At 44.8% G+C, this 12,938-nt stretch overlaps 1 protein-coding gene across 3 annotated transcripts; it reads left to right on the forward strand.

Annotated features, from left to right (window-relative positions):
* The first annotated feature begins 829 nt into the window (after window positions 1–829).
* Window positions 830–11,886, forward strand: e2f3 (E2F transcription factor 3). Of its 3 annotated transcripts, none has more exons than XM_026155987.1 (7): window positions 830–944; window positions 2,419–2,520; window positions 6,732–6,960; window positions 7,450–7,581; window positions 8,814–8,928; window positions 9,045–9,225; window positions 9,425–11,886. In XM_026155987.1, exons 2-7 carry the CDS (start codon window positions 2,472–2,474, stop codon window positions 9,682–9,684), a joined length of 966 nt encoding a protein of 321 aa, XP_026011772.1. In that variant the 5' UTR covers window positions 830–944; window positions 2,419–2,471; the 3' UTR covers window positions 9,685–11,886. The 3 variants fall into 3 exon arrangements, with proteins under 3 accessions (XP_026011772.1, XP_026011773.1, XP_026011771.1); XM_026155988.1 differs by lacking the exon at window positions 830–944 and adding an exon at window positions 1,035–1,429; XM_026155986.1 differs by lacking the exon at window positions 830–944 and adding an exon at window positions 1,887–2,022.
* The last annotated feature ends 1,052 nt before the right edge of the window (window positions 11,887–12,938 follow it).

Genomic DNA, 12,938 nt, shown 5'->3' on the forward strand with positions numbered 1-12,938 from the left:
GTAGACCACACAAAAATACATACAATAATAATACATGAATAAAGTATAATTGTTGGTATTTTTGCACCAACAAGGTGATTCGCAAAGCGCTATTAGCGAAAAACCTGGCATATCTCAGCGAGTATGGAGTTGTAAATCAAATTGTCATCAGTGTGTAGAGAGGAGGAGGCATGGTATTTTTATGGTGACAATAGTCCCAACCACACTTCCAATGAAGTAAAAGCAAACCTGGATTAAAAAAAAACCCCTCACATGCCAATGTGGGTGGCCACCGGACCAGCTACGGGGCTGCAGCTGGAGGTGCGGGCGGCCCCAGGAACCACCTCGTCACCGGCGCCGCTGGATGCGCGGGCGACCGCCAGAGTGGACACTTCCCCGTCCGGGCCGATTCCCTCGCCTGCTCAGCGGACTGGGGAGTAGGTTCGGCCGGATGGCCCCCCGGCCTCAGGCGGGCGATGGGGATGCCGCTGCATGTGAGATGGACTCATCTACAGTCATGCCTCGCCAGATTAAAAATGTACTCTTCTTGTGTTGTTGGTGATGTGGAGAGCTGCAGCCGTTGAATGTACTGTTACAGCAGCCGTGTGATTATTGTGAGAATAAAAGATGCTGCGAAGCATGAAAATGCAGCCGTGGTGGTTTGGTTATCAAGGTTTTTTGGGGGGGTTTTATTTAAAGATTTTTCTTCAAAAAAGGCAGGAGAACCAGTAAACAAGTTAAAACAAGTACTGTTGAGAAACTATAATATAACTGGTGAAAATATGTAAACAACTTAACAACCAAAGCGTCTAAATCGCGTCACGTGACAGCACAACGCCTAAACACAAGAGGGGGGAGGGGAAGCAAAGTGCGCCTGCTCTGCGCTGACACAGGAGCGAGTCCGGCGACCTGGCTGTTTCATCTTTGCCGAAAGCACAGCACTGCAAACAAGAGCAAAACTTAAAGTAAAGAATCCATCTCACCAGGCTAGTATGGATCCGATGCCGACTTGGGATCGATCCGCCCGCCACTAGCGTGCATAGCCGATATCCTGTCTCGTGAAAATCTGGTTTAATACCAGGAAAATTGTTTCCATCTTGAATTTAAAACATTTTAAAACCCCGTCAGGATGCTCAGTAGAAATCATGATAAGGGTGACTGTTTCTGCTTGACGGTAGAAGAAAAGCTGGTTTCTTGTTCTCGGAGAGCCTAACAGGAGTGTACAGAGGCTGTGTGGACCCTAATAGGTCGGGGCCCTTTGTGTGGGAATCGCTGTGAAAGTGGAGTTCTTGGAGGCAGGCAGCACCAAACCCCAGAGACCAGAGGAAAGTGAAGCTCGAAAAGGCCCGAAGGCTTATATTTGTTACGGCCGTTTATAATTCAGAAACGAAGTGCGGTTTGACAGCTGATGTGGGCATGTCTATATAACGGAGACTATTTTACGCAAGCGGTGAGACTTAAATACTTGGTGGTTTATCAGTTAAGGTTATTATCGGTCAAACGCGTGCTGGTTAGCCAGGAAGTACCTTTTCAGAATAAAGGCTTGTCCGAAAAAGTATTTAGTTTTAAAGTTGCATAGGTGTCCTTGCTGTATAAAAATCAGAGTATAACGTCTAAAATGATCAACAGTAGTAAAAAATAACTGTAGATGCTAAGATTTGGTGTAAAATGTAATGTTTTTTGTTTAGTTTCTGCTGTTTTTATTATTATTTATTTATTTTTCTAATTTTCTTCAAACTGGTTAAAAAACACGACACAATACAGAATTTAAACAGTTTGCATTAATAGTTAATATAAGATTCACTAGCTGTAATGGACCACTTCATACTTTAGGTTTAAAGCCATTTTCATAACGATGTCATGTTTTAATATGTGAGTATGATTTTATTTAGAAGGGTGGACTGTGACCTTTTGCGTATATCCGGTAGATTTACGCTTGTTTTACCTTCGCGCATGGTCGGGGACTTGTGTAAATGTCGGACTTCGGGTGCCGTGTAATCTGACTGCACACTTCAGCCGTCGAGTTTGTGTGAGGAAACATTGGTAAGGAGCCCGGTAGCGGGGTGCTGTTTATCATTGCTGCAAAACAACTGTCGCATGCTCAGCATGGGAGGGGGAAGGGGAGTGTTCCTACTGTTAGCTTACACACACACTGATGAGGGAAGCTAGCTTCTGCCCCAGTTGCGAAGTAATAAGTGACAGCTTGAAATAACTAAAGCAATTAGTCCGTGAAGGCAACACTGGTTTACTAGTTTATGCAGAGACGTGCTCACATCTTACAATTACATGGTTCTCAAGTAAAGGCAGTGGGCTAGTGACAAGTTTATATTACTGCAAAAATTGAAGCCCTGTGACAAATTAGGGGAAAACACATCCCAAGTTGCATGATATTGCAATATCAAGCAGTAACTTCTAACAAGTTGTCTTAAATATTTTCAGGCAAAGGAATAAAGCTGGAGCTGGAAGACGGTGACCCGCCCCAGACCTCCAGGATGGAGGCAGTGCTGCCAGAGGTCCATCTAACAAACACAGGAGAAACCAGTAAGGCTGTGTGATGTAATAACTTGTGCTCTGGATTATCAGATGGAAAAACATGCCCATTCCAAGGAAGAAATGGATAAAACCTCTCGGACGCAGCTTTACAGTTTACAGGAGAGCATAGTTAATGGGTGATATTTTGTTCCAATGGCGTGTGTAGCAAAAACTTAAATTAATAAGTTAATGGTGTCAAATGCTTTGATATGCTTCTCCTTCAAAAAATGGACTAACTGGGCCACACGGCTTAATCGCTCAGTTGAGGTGTTGATTTAATCCCTCAGTCACAGGTGTATAAAATCCAGCAGCAAAATCCATCCAATCATGCAGTCTGCCTTTGCAAACATTTGTGAAAGACTGGGTTATTCTCAAGAGCTTAGTACTATAATAGGACTGCACTGTTGCAGAAAGTCTGTTCATGAACTTGGTCCTCTCCTAAATATTCCAAGATCAGCTGTAAGTGGTTTTATTGCAAGCAGAAGTATTTAGTAACTCAGCCTTGAAGTGTCAGAGCATGCACTCTTGCAGAGCAGGATGACAGAGTGCTAAAGTACACAATGTGAAAAAGTCATTGCCAAGCTAGGCTGACTAAGTAACTGCAGAGTTTCAAAGGTCCTCTGGCATTAACATCAGGACAAAAAGTGTGCATCAGGAGCTTTGTGGTTCTCCTGTGGTTGGTGATATGAGGCTTCAAATTCAAAATTCAAATTCAAATTCAAATTTTATTTGTCACGTACACAGTCATACACAGTACGATATGTAGTGAAATGCTTGGACAACTGCTCGTGACCTAAAGAGAACAAAAAGGAAAAGGCTATGAATAAGATAGGAAATAAATATGAAAAATTAAAAAGGGTAAATTTAACTAGGAAGGAATAAAATATAAATTAAGGTTAAAAATGAAATAACTGTACAACAAAATACACAATACACAATATAGAACTATATAAGAATGTATGAAGAAATCTAAATATAAATAAATATATACACAATAACAGCAGCTGTACAAGTATTAACCGGAAATGAAGAAGATAGTGACCAGTGTTGTGCAAAAAAACAATGTGTGCAAAAACAATGTCCAGAAAGTCCAGTGTGTGTGTAAGAACCATATGTGTGGGTCAGTACTGTGTGGTGGTGTGATTGAGAGACCGTATCGCCTGCGGGAAGAAGCTCCTCCTCAGTCTCTCTGTGTTGGTCTTCAGGGAGCGGAATCGCTTTCCTGACCTCAACAGAGAGAACAGTCTGTTGTTGGGATGGCTGAGGTCCTTCACGATCTTCCTGGCCTTGGTCCAGCACCGCCTGCTGTAGATTGAGTGCAGGTCAGGGAGCTCGGAGCGGATGGTGCGCTCAGCTGACCGCACAACCCTCTGTAGAGCTCGTCTGTCCTGCATGGTGCTGTTCCCGAACCAGGTTAAGATGTTTCCCGCCAGGATGCTCTCTATGGTGCACGAGTAAAAGTTCCTGAGCACCTTGGAGGGCAGTTGGAAGTCTCTCAAGCGTCTGAGGTGGTAGAGACGCTGTCGGGCCTTTTTCACCACGGTGTTGATGTGACAGGACCATGACAGGTCCTGCGTGATGTGAACTCCGAGGTATTTGAAGCTGTCCACTCTCTCCACTGGGCACTCGTTGATGACGGGGGTCTGGTAGTTCCTCTCCTGCTTAGTGCTGAAGTCCACTATCAGCTCCTTTGTCTTACTGACGTTTAGAAGGAGGTTGTTCCTCTGGCACCAGTTCTCCAGATTCCTAATCTCCTTCAGGTAGGCCGTCTCGTTGTTATCAGAGATCAGGCCCACCACGACGGTGTCGTCAGCAAACTTGATGATGGTGGTGGAGCTGGTAGTGGCCACACAGTCATATGTGTACAAAGAGTACAGCAGGGGGCTCAGAACACACCCCTGGGGGGCTCCAGTGCTGAGAGTGGTGGAGGCTGAGACATGTCCGCCCATCCTTACTGCCTGTGGTCTGCCAGTTAGGAAGTTGGAGATCCACTGACACATAGATGAGCTGAGTCCCAGATGCTCCAGCTTGGTGGTGAGTGTGGAGGGAATTATGGTGTTAAATGCAGAGCTGTAGTCTATGAAGAGCATTTTAACATAATTCCCCCTTCTAGTGTCCAAGTGAGTGAGTGATGTGTGGAGGAGATGAGAGATGGCATCGTCTGTGGAACGATTTGGACGGTAAGCGAACTGTAGTGGGTCCAGTGTGTCTGGTAGTGAAGAAATGATGAAGTCTCTGACCAGGCGTTCAAAGCACTTCATCACTACTGAGGTGAGGGCTACAGGGCGATAGTCATTGAGAGAAGCAGGGTGGGGTTTCTTCGGGACAGGAACAATGATGGACTCTTTGAAGCATGTGGGGATCACCGACTGAGATAAAGAGATGTTGAATATCTCAGTGAACACAGGAGCTAGCTGGTATGCGCAGTCTCTTAGGATACGACCTGGGATGCCGTCTGGTCCTGCTGCTTTCCTGGTGTTCACTCTCTTGAAGGCTCTCCTTACTTCATGCTCGGAGATGACGAGCACGTTTCCGGTGCTGGCAGTATCTTCCTGTCTGCAGCCGTTAGCGCCGCTAACACTAGCATTGTTGGAGACCTTAGCTGCAGCCTCGAAGCGAGCATAGAAAGTGTTCAGCTCGTCTGCCAGAGTCACGGCCGCGTTCGTCATATCGGTTGTTGGTGCTTTATAGTCCGTTATTGTCCTTAGTCCCCGCCACAGGCTCCTAGAGTCACTCTGTTGGAGTTGTGACTCTAGTTTCCTCCCGTAGCGCTGCTTCGCCTCTTTCACCGCCCTCCGCACGTTATATGACGCGGCTTTGTACGGGTCCATGTCCCCCGTCATGAGTCCCGTGTTGTAGGCAGCGGTGCGGGATCTCAGAGCGTCGCGGATGGTTTTATCCACCCACGACTTCTGGTTGGGAAACGTTGTGATAGTCTTTGTCTCCACGGTATCATCCGCTAGTTTCCCGATGAATCCCACAACCGCTTCCGTAAACACGTTGACGTCATCGTCGGAGCTGTTTCTGAACATGCCCCAGTCTGCGTCATCGAGTGCGTCCTGTAACGCGGCCACCGATTGATCCGTCCAGCGCGCGACCTTCCTCTGAACCGGAACTTCCTGTTTCAGCCTTTGTTTGTATTTTGGCATGAGGAAGATGGCGGCGTGATCAGATTTGCCAAACGGGGGGCGGGATTGTGCCTTGTAGCCGTCCTTGACCGTAGTGTAGCAGTGGTCCAGTGTCCTTTCACCCCTGGTGGGGCAGGTGATGTGTTGATAAAAGTTCGGCGCTGCGCGTTTGAGGTTGGCGCTATTAAAGTCCCCCGTCACAATAAGCGCAGCGTCCCGGTGTTGTGTCTGGTGCTGTGTGAGTGCCTCATGCAGCTCGCATAAGGCGGTGACCGTGTCCGCTTGTGGTGGAATATAAACGGCACTTACAATGACCGATGCAAATTCCCGAGGTAGATAAAAAGGACGACACATGATGGACAGTAGTTCCAGATTGCATCAGACAGAGTGGTGTAACGTATTCACTGGACTCTAGGACTGCAACAGCAAGTCAGACTTTCTAATTCCAACATCAGCATTTGACCTCATAAGTGCTCTGCTGGATCAGCAGGGCAAAAAGTCTCACACACACTCAATCTTGTAGCAAGTCTTCCCAGAACAGTAGAAGCTGTTATAGATGCAAAGGGTCACCAGATTCATCTTAAAGCCTACGGATTTAGAATGCAGAACTGTGCTGGTAAAAAACTCAAACTCAAAATTGGCGTCATCTTCATCCTTGAATGAGTCAGTGACAGATCCAGTTTGGGGGACTTGATGATTATCACAAGGATTAACATTTTGAAGTTTTTGGGTCATGAATGGCAGCCTTACTCACTAACTAGGCAGTCAGACGCTGCCCATCTTTGAACTCAGCCTTAACTGTAATCTCAGCTGCATGCATGTAAAACTATCTTGTTGAGAGAAAGTTCTGACAGACCATCACACATACACAAGCACCAGCCAACCTTATTCCTGCTGTAGCTGTTGCCTCCAGGGCAACTATAACCTAGCCAGATACTATAACCTAATGGAAAATCCTGAAAATCACGGCAAACCGTGCCGAGTTGATCTGAGTAGGTAGTCAAGGAAAAGGGGGGTTAAGAGATACTCCTATGGTGCAGCCATTACCAGCAAGAAAACATCTCAGTCTCCACCTGTCCGTTTATCCTCCAGGTCTCGGTTCCCTAATGTGCAAGCGGGAGAGGTCACGCTTCGATACGTCACTGGGTCTCTTGACCCGGAAGTTTGCAGAGCTCCTGAGGTGCTCCGCCGATGGGGTTTTGGATTTAAACGTAGTGTGTCGGGAACTTGGCGCCTCTAAGAGGCGCATCTATGATATCACAAACGTCCTTGAAGGGATCCAGCTCATCAAAAAGAAGTCTAAAAACCACATCCAGTGGTGGTAAGTATAAACTGGGCCAGTAAGTAACAAACATAGACCCATTTTATGCATAAATGTATACAGTGGCTTGCAAAAGTATTCGGCCCCCTAGAACTTTCCCACATTTTGTCACATTACAGCCACAAACATGAATCAATTTTATTGGAATTCCACGTGAAAGACCAAAACAAAGTGGTGCACACGTGAGAAGTGGAACGAAAATCATTCATGATTCCAAACATGTTTTACAAATAAATAACTGAAAAGTGGGGTGTGTGTAATTATTCAGCCCCCTTTGGTCTGAGTGCAGTAAGTTGCCCATAGACATTGCCTGATGAGTGCTAATGACTAAATAGAGTGCACCTGTGTGTAATCGAATACTTTTGCAAGCCACTGTATTTAGTAGGGCAAGGGGGCTTTTTTTCTGCTCCTAATGCTCAGACACATTGGATAACTTGAGTGTTGCTTGTTTCGCTGTTGACCTGGGTGTTTTTGAATGCTTGTGCACAGGGGCGGACAACTGAATGAAGACTATCAGCCTGTGCTAAAGGCTCTTGGCGAGGAGGAGAGGAAGCTGGACGAGCTGATCCAAAGCTGTACGGAGCAGATTCATGAGCTGTGTGAGGACTGCCACAGTCACAGATATCCTTTGTCTGTTCAGCTTCATTTCACTCTTTATTGTCACCCAGGAAACACTCTGAAGGCAGGTTTAATGGGTAAAACTGCTAGGATAAAAATATTAGTGTTTGCCGTTAAGGTAACAGCACCAGGAGCCCTGAGTTGTTCTCAAAGTCTCAGTATGTCTGCCTTTCAAACTGCATTGACTTCATGAGACATGCAGGTGGCACTAGAGGTACATTTCTTTCTTTGTAAACTGTCAACATTTAATAATGGCTGACCAGAGACAGTCTTTACTGTAGTGGTGTGTGTGCTGTTGGCATAAAGGAGGAAAAGTTTATTTGTTCCAATCAAGGAAAAATACTAGCTTTCAAAGAGCAAACAATACCTGGAATTAATTATCACTAATGTTTCAGAACGCACCTGCCTTGTGGTTAATAAAAAGCAGTGGTTGTCTGGTGATTGTGTTGAATTTTTTATTTATCTTTTCAAATCAAATTTGATGGCCGATTCCAAGTAGTTGCAGCAACCAGCTGGTCCACAACGCCCGCTTTCAATTATAGGGTGGTTGGTTGCCTGGTGGGAGGGCAGTTTGTCTCCCAGCAATCGTGGAATGGCTCAGACCAACTGCAGGTTTGAAAATAACTGCCATCCAATTCATAACCGCAGACGGACTGATTGCACTGTGCCTGCGTTAAAGAGCGTGCCGGTCATTTTGTAGTCAAATCCCACCTGCAGCAGCTCTGTCATATTTGTTGGGAATGCCTGTTTTACATCAGTGACATTTTGGCCAGTAGTTAATGTGAGTTTTGATGTTTGTAGTTGGCAACAAATGTGTGAATTTTGCCACTTGATCACATTTGATTGATGTATTATCACAAATGTATTGTATTTAATTGCCGGCTTGGCTAAAAGTGGGATAAATCTGCCTCTCCTGTGGCAGGGGGAAAAACACCTTCCTAATGGGTCAATAGTGTTTGTTTGTTTTTTGTTTTTTTGGTGTTTGTTTTATGAATTGTGGCTCATATTGGTGTAAAGAAAACAGGTCTACCTTGTGATAAAGAAACTGTTGCAGTGTGAGCATGCGGTGTCCTGCAGTCGTACAGTTATGATTTGAAAAGCTGACATGATGTAGGTGAAACCACACTGCTGGTGCGACACGTGCATGAGTTTTGGAGTCCGCTGAACTCTAAGCTCCAGCGGCACACAAACACCAGTCTGTTGTTTTTATTGTCTTCCTTGACTTTGTGGCTCACATACGCCTATTTGACTTACAAGGATATCTATAGGATTCCCGCTCTGAAAGATCAGACTGTGATCGTGATCAAAGCCCCCACAGAGACTCAACTCGTAGTGCCACACCCAGACGAGGTACATGTCAGTCGGACAAGGTGTAAGATTATTAGTCATTTCTGTTCTCTAGTGGAACTGCTGCTGTTTTTGAGTCGTTAATCATAAATCCACGTGTCTGCTTTCTCAATGCTCAGAGCCTGCAGATCCACCTCAGCAGCACTCAGGGACCCATTGATGTGTTCATGTGCTCCGATGAGCCCCTCCCCATCGAAGCTACAGGTTATTCAGCTGCTGACGAGGGCAGTGGAAGTCATTTAAATGACAGCGACTCCATGCTCGATTTGCCCTTCGCGGCCTTCGCTCAGTTTTCCAGAGGTGAGTCTTGTGTTTGAGCATCCTGTCGCTCTGGTGCCACAGAGGACAAGGAAACGACGTATCACCGTAACCGCGTTGCTGTCACAGGAGCCTTGAACAGTACTATGCCCAGCTCCAACTCTGTTTTGAGATTTTTGGGTGATTTGATCACTTTCTTCCTCACCGGTGTCTCCTCATTCACACTCCCGTGTCATTCCAGAAAACGCTAACAGCAGTTGTGGAATTGATAATCTCTCCAAGCTTCAGCCTGAGCCGACACAGCAGCGCTCTCCTATACCCTCCACTCTCACCTCCCCCCAGCCCCCCTCTGAGTGCAGTTTTGTTGCTCTCAGTCCCCCTGTGGCCTTCTCTCACAATGAGGAGGGCTGCGTTGTGAGCGTGGCTGACGGGGAGGGCATCACTGACCTCTTCTCCTCTGTCGACTTGGACCAGTTGCCTCAGGATATTCCGCTTCTCTGAACAGATGTGAAGGAATAAATGGAATTTCCATGTAAATGGGATATGAACAGGATCCAATAAACTAGTTGAAGGAGCCAAACTAGTGAAGGAGCCTTCCATGTAATTCCATTGCCATCCAGGCCTCTTTTCTTCTCTTTTGGACGAGCTGACACGCGTTCTGAGGCATGTTTCTGTTTTGAGGCCTTTTTGACAGCTCTTCTCCACAATGTCAGTATTTCAGTGTCAACAAAAAGGACTGATTTGAACCCAGAGCTTTGTCAGTTACAGGGACACTGTGAACTGGTCTGGAGAGGTGACGTACACCAAAGGTTTAGAAGTCTGTCCAAAGTCATTCATTAGACTCTTGCTGCTTGTTTTGGAGCTCTGTGATGACAAACAGCTGCAGATGGCATTCGTACACAACTGTTTGATGAACATTGTTGTGCTTTATTACTGATTCACTCGACTTGTTGGAGATACTAATGCAGATTTGTGTCTTATTAGTTACAGCTGGTCTTGTATCATCTTGCAGTGATGCGTTTAAAGCAAACCTGTCCATTATTTGGCATTCTCCCATCCAGGTTTTTCGTTTCAGATACCTTAAGTCAGGAGGATTTATCGGTCCAAGCACGTGCTCTCATTGCCCTCAGATTTATCGTATTGCATCGAGGTCATTTGAATCGTCTCGATGTGCATTTTAAGACTGAGTTTGCGGCTCAGCGTGACGGAATAAAGATTTAGGCTATGAAGCCGTTTGTGATGACATAACAAAGTAACAGGTGAATGTTGATTGGTTAGGCTATGACCAATGACTGTTAAGGTTTACTGATGTGTTGGAACAGTGCATTACTCTGTGCTACTTAAACTGAACGCCTCATAGCACAGTGTGCTATAAGCCCGTGTTGGCTTTTCTCAGGGTTCCAGTAGCTTTTACACCTGGTGCAATTTCATAAGTTAAAGGCTTATTCATACACAGTATTTACCAGAGCCCCACTGATGTATGATGACTAAGACCTAAACTGATATCCGGCAATTTAAAAATCCGACACATAAGCAGCAATATTTAGCATAACCACATTTCCATAAGATTTGGCTCATGTAGTTTAAAAGCACTCTAACTGGAGGTGCTCAGATCAGCTGCTTGTTGTCTGTGGTGTAACAAACAGGTGTTGCTTACTGAGAAGTCACAGAGGAGTGATCTCTGAACTAAAAGCTTGCAACATCAACACTCAAAATATGCTCTACAGCCATGTCTTCTTTCCACTTTTCAACTTTAATGCGCCATTAGAAATGCTGATATCGGCTGATATCTGTCGGGCTCTGGTATTTACAATGTTGTCCAGAGTTTGACGTGTACGAGAGCTTTGCTTTAATATTGATCGCCAGTTTAAAATGACACTAATTATGATGGCAGACATTTCAGCAGGTCACTTTCTCAGGTACCGCTGCAGCCTGTTTGCGCTCTCTTAGCTGTTAAGAGGAGCAGGATTGTCTGATGATGACACGCTGAACCACTAAAAGCACAGAGGAGAGGCTCTACCATTTAAAGCCCGTTCTTGTTTACGGAACATTTTAAATTGTGCCTTTTTCACGGTGCACACTTCAGCGAGGTTGTGTTCGGCGCCACTAAAAACAAACATGTTGCATTCGGGTGAACTGTTTTGTCATCGTTCTTGGAGAATGAAAGGGCTTCTGCTGATGAAAGGACTGTAACACTAAACCCTTTTCATGCTCACTTGAGCATCTCTCATGAATGCTCACCAGAATTCTTGTCATTTGTTGTCAGTATCAAACTAGGACAGCGCCCGGCTCGAGTGGCTCAACTGCTGTATTTACGAGGCATTGAACGGCTAACCACTGTTGGCACTCAGATCTGGTGTTCTGTAATCCACAGAGTGGGCTACTCTCTTCACAATGTGTGTTATGTTTGCTTGGCAGAGTCGGGAGGCTGTGAAAGGAAAAACTGTTTTCTGTGTTTTTAACAATTCGACACTAAGATCAAATCTAAAGCTTCAGGTTTTTCCCCTCATGTTATTTTTACTGTTGTTCACGTATTCGCATCAGTTTTGTGTTCAGTTAGATTCATTCTCACTCGAGAGCCTCTTTTTACCACTGATTCTGTCCCCCTAATGCTGCTTTGTAGCCAGAAGACCTCTGCTGAGGGTCATTTCTGTTAAATATTGTATCAAAACTTGAATAAATTTGAGCTCATTTACTTATTAATTCCCAAGTCTATTCTGTTTTCTCTTATTTTTAAATTACATTTTGCTTTTCAGTGAGTCCACGTTAAATTACTCTCATTATGCTTTTCCTTATATTCAGACAGCACTGAATGTTAAAGTTTAAGAGTTTTTCCAACTCGTGGCTCTCTATGATGTCACTGAGAGTGGATCACAACTGCTGTCCAGAGTTTCTGTTTATAAGGGTCAGAAGAAGACAGTTTTAATACAGGCAGCCAGTATAAGTAGAAGACACACAGGTCTGAATCGTGCAAAGCTACTGAGATTAAAAAGAGCTTTAAATGAACATTGGATCCTCTAATGCAGGGGTGTCCAACTCCAGGCCTCAAGGGCCGGTGTCCTGCAAGTTTTAGATCTCACCCTGGGTCAACACACCTGAATCAAATGATTAGTTCATTATCAGGCCTCTGGAGAACTTCAAGACATGTTGAGAAGGAAATTTAGCCATTTAAATCAGCTGTGTGGATCAAGGACACATCTATAACCTGCAGGACACCAGCACTTGAGGCCTGGAGTTGGACGCTCCTGCTCTAATGCCTGTTAAATGTTTTCAGACTAGTTGATTTAAGTGGTAGTGTAAGCCTTAAATCAATTAGATCATGTAACACTGACCTATGAATCATTAAAGTGTGTGTGGGGGAGGAAAAATAAGCGCCAACTCAAGAGATGAGCTGGTGTTGTCTCCACATAACGGACAACTTAGCAAAGGACCAGTTTGAAATTGTATCATTTGGCACTTTGTTACAAGCAGCTTGTAAAAAAAAACAAAAAAAAAAAAACGCTCACAATTAGTTCCTATTTAATGAGCCAATGGCATAAAATAGTATTTTTGTGCCAACAAGCTGATTCCCAAAGATTTACTAGGTCAAAAACAACTTGACACAGGACCTGAGAGATGGATCTGGCCCTTCAGTTGATTCAATCTACTGTTCCCTTCTTAAGAAAGGGAAGAGAAAAGACTGAGATATGGCAAATTGCAGAACACATTACAAATTACAAGACTGAAAATGGGTGGCAACAGTTCGAATGAAATGA

The sequence above is a fragment of the Astatotilapia calliptera genome, chromosome 22 (assembly GCF_900246225.1).
Source record: "Astatotilapia calliptera chromosome 22, fAstCal1.2, whole genome shotgun sequence".
Classification (NCBI taxonomy): Eukaryota; Metazoa; Chordata; class Actinopteri; order Cichliformes; family Cichlidae; genus Astatotilapia; species Astatotilapia calliptera.

Bases quoted from the DNA above. Each gene is read 5' to 3' on its own strand.
- e2f3 (XM_026155987.1), top strand. From the start codon at position 2,472: ATGGAGGCAGTGCTGCCAGAGGTCCATCTAACAAACACAGGAGAAACC. The intron at 7,582-8,813 runs ATATCCTTTGTC...TTTGTGGCTCAC, and splicing joins GAGGACTGCCACAGTCACAG to ATACGCCTATTTGACTTACA. The intron at 9,226-9,424 runs GTGAGTCTTGTG...GTGTCATTCCAG, and splicing joins CTTCGCTCAGTTTTCCAGAG to AAAACGCTAACAGCAGTTGT.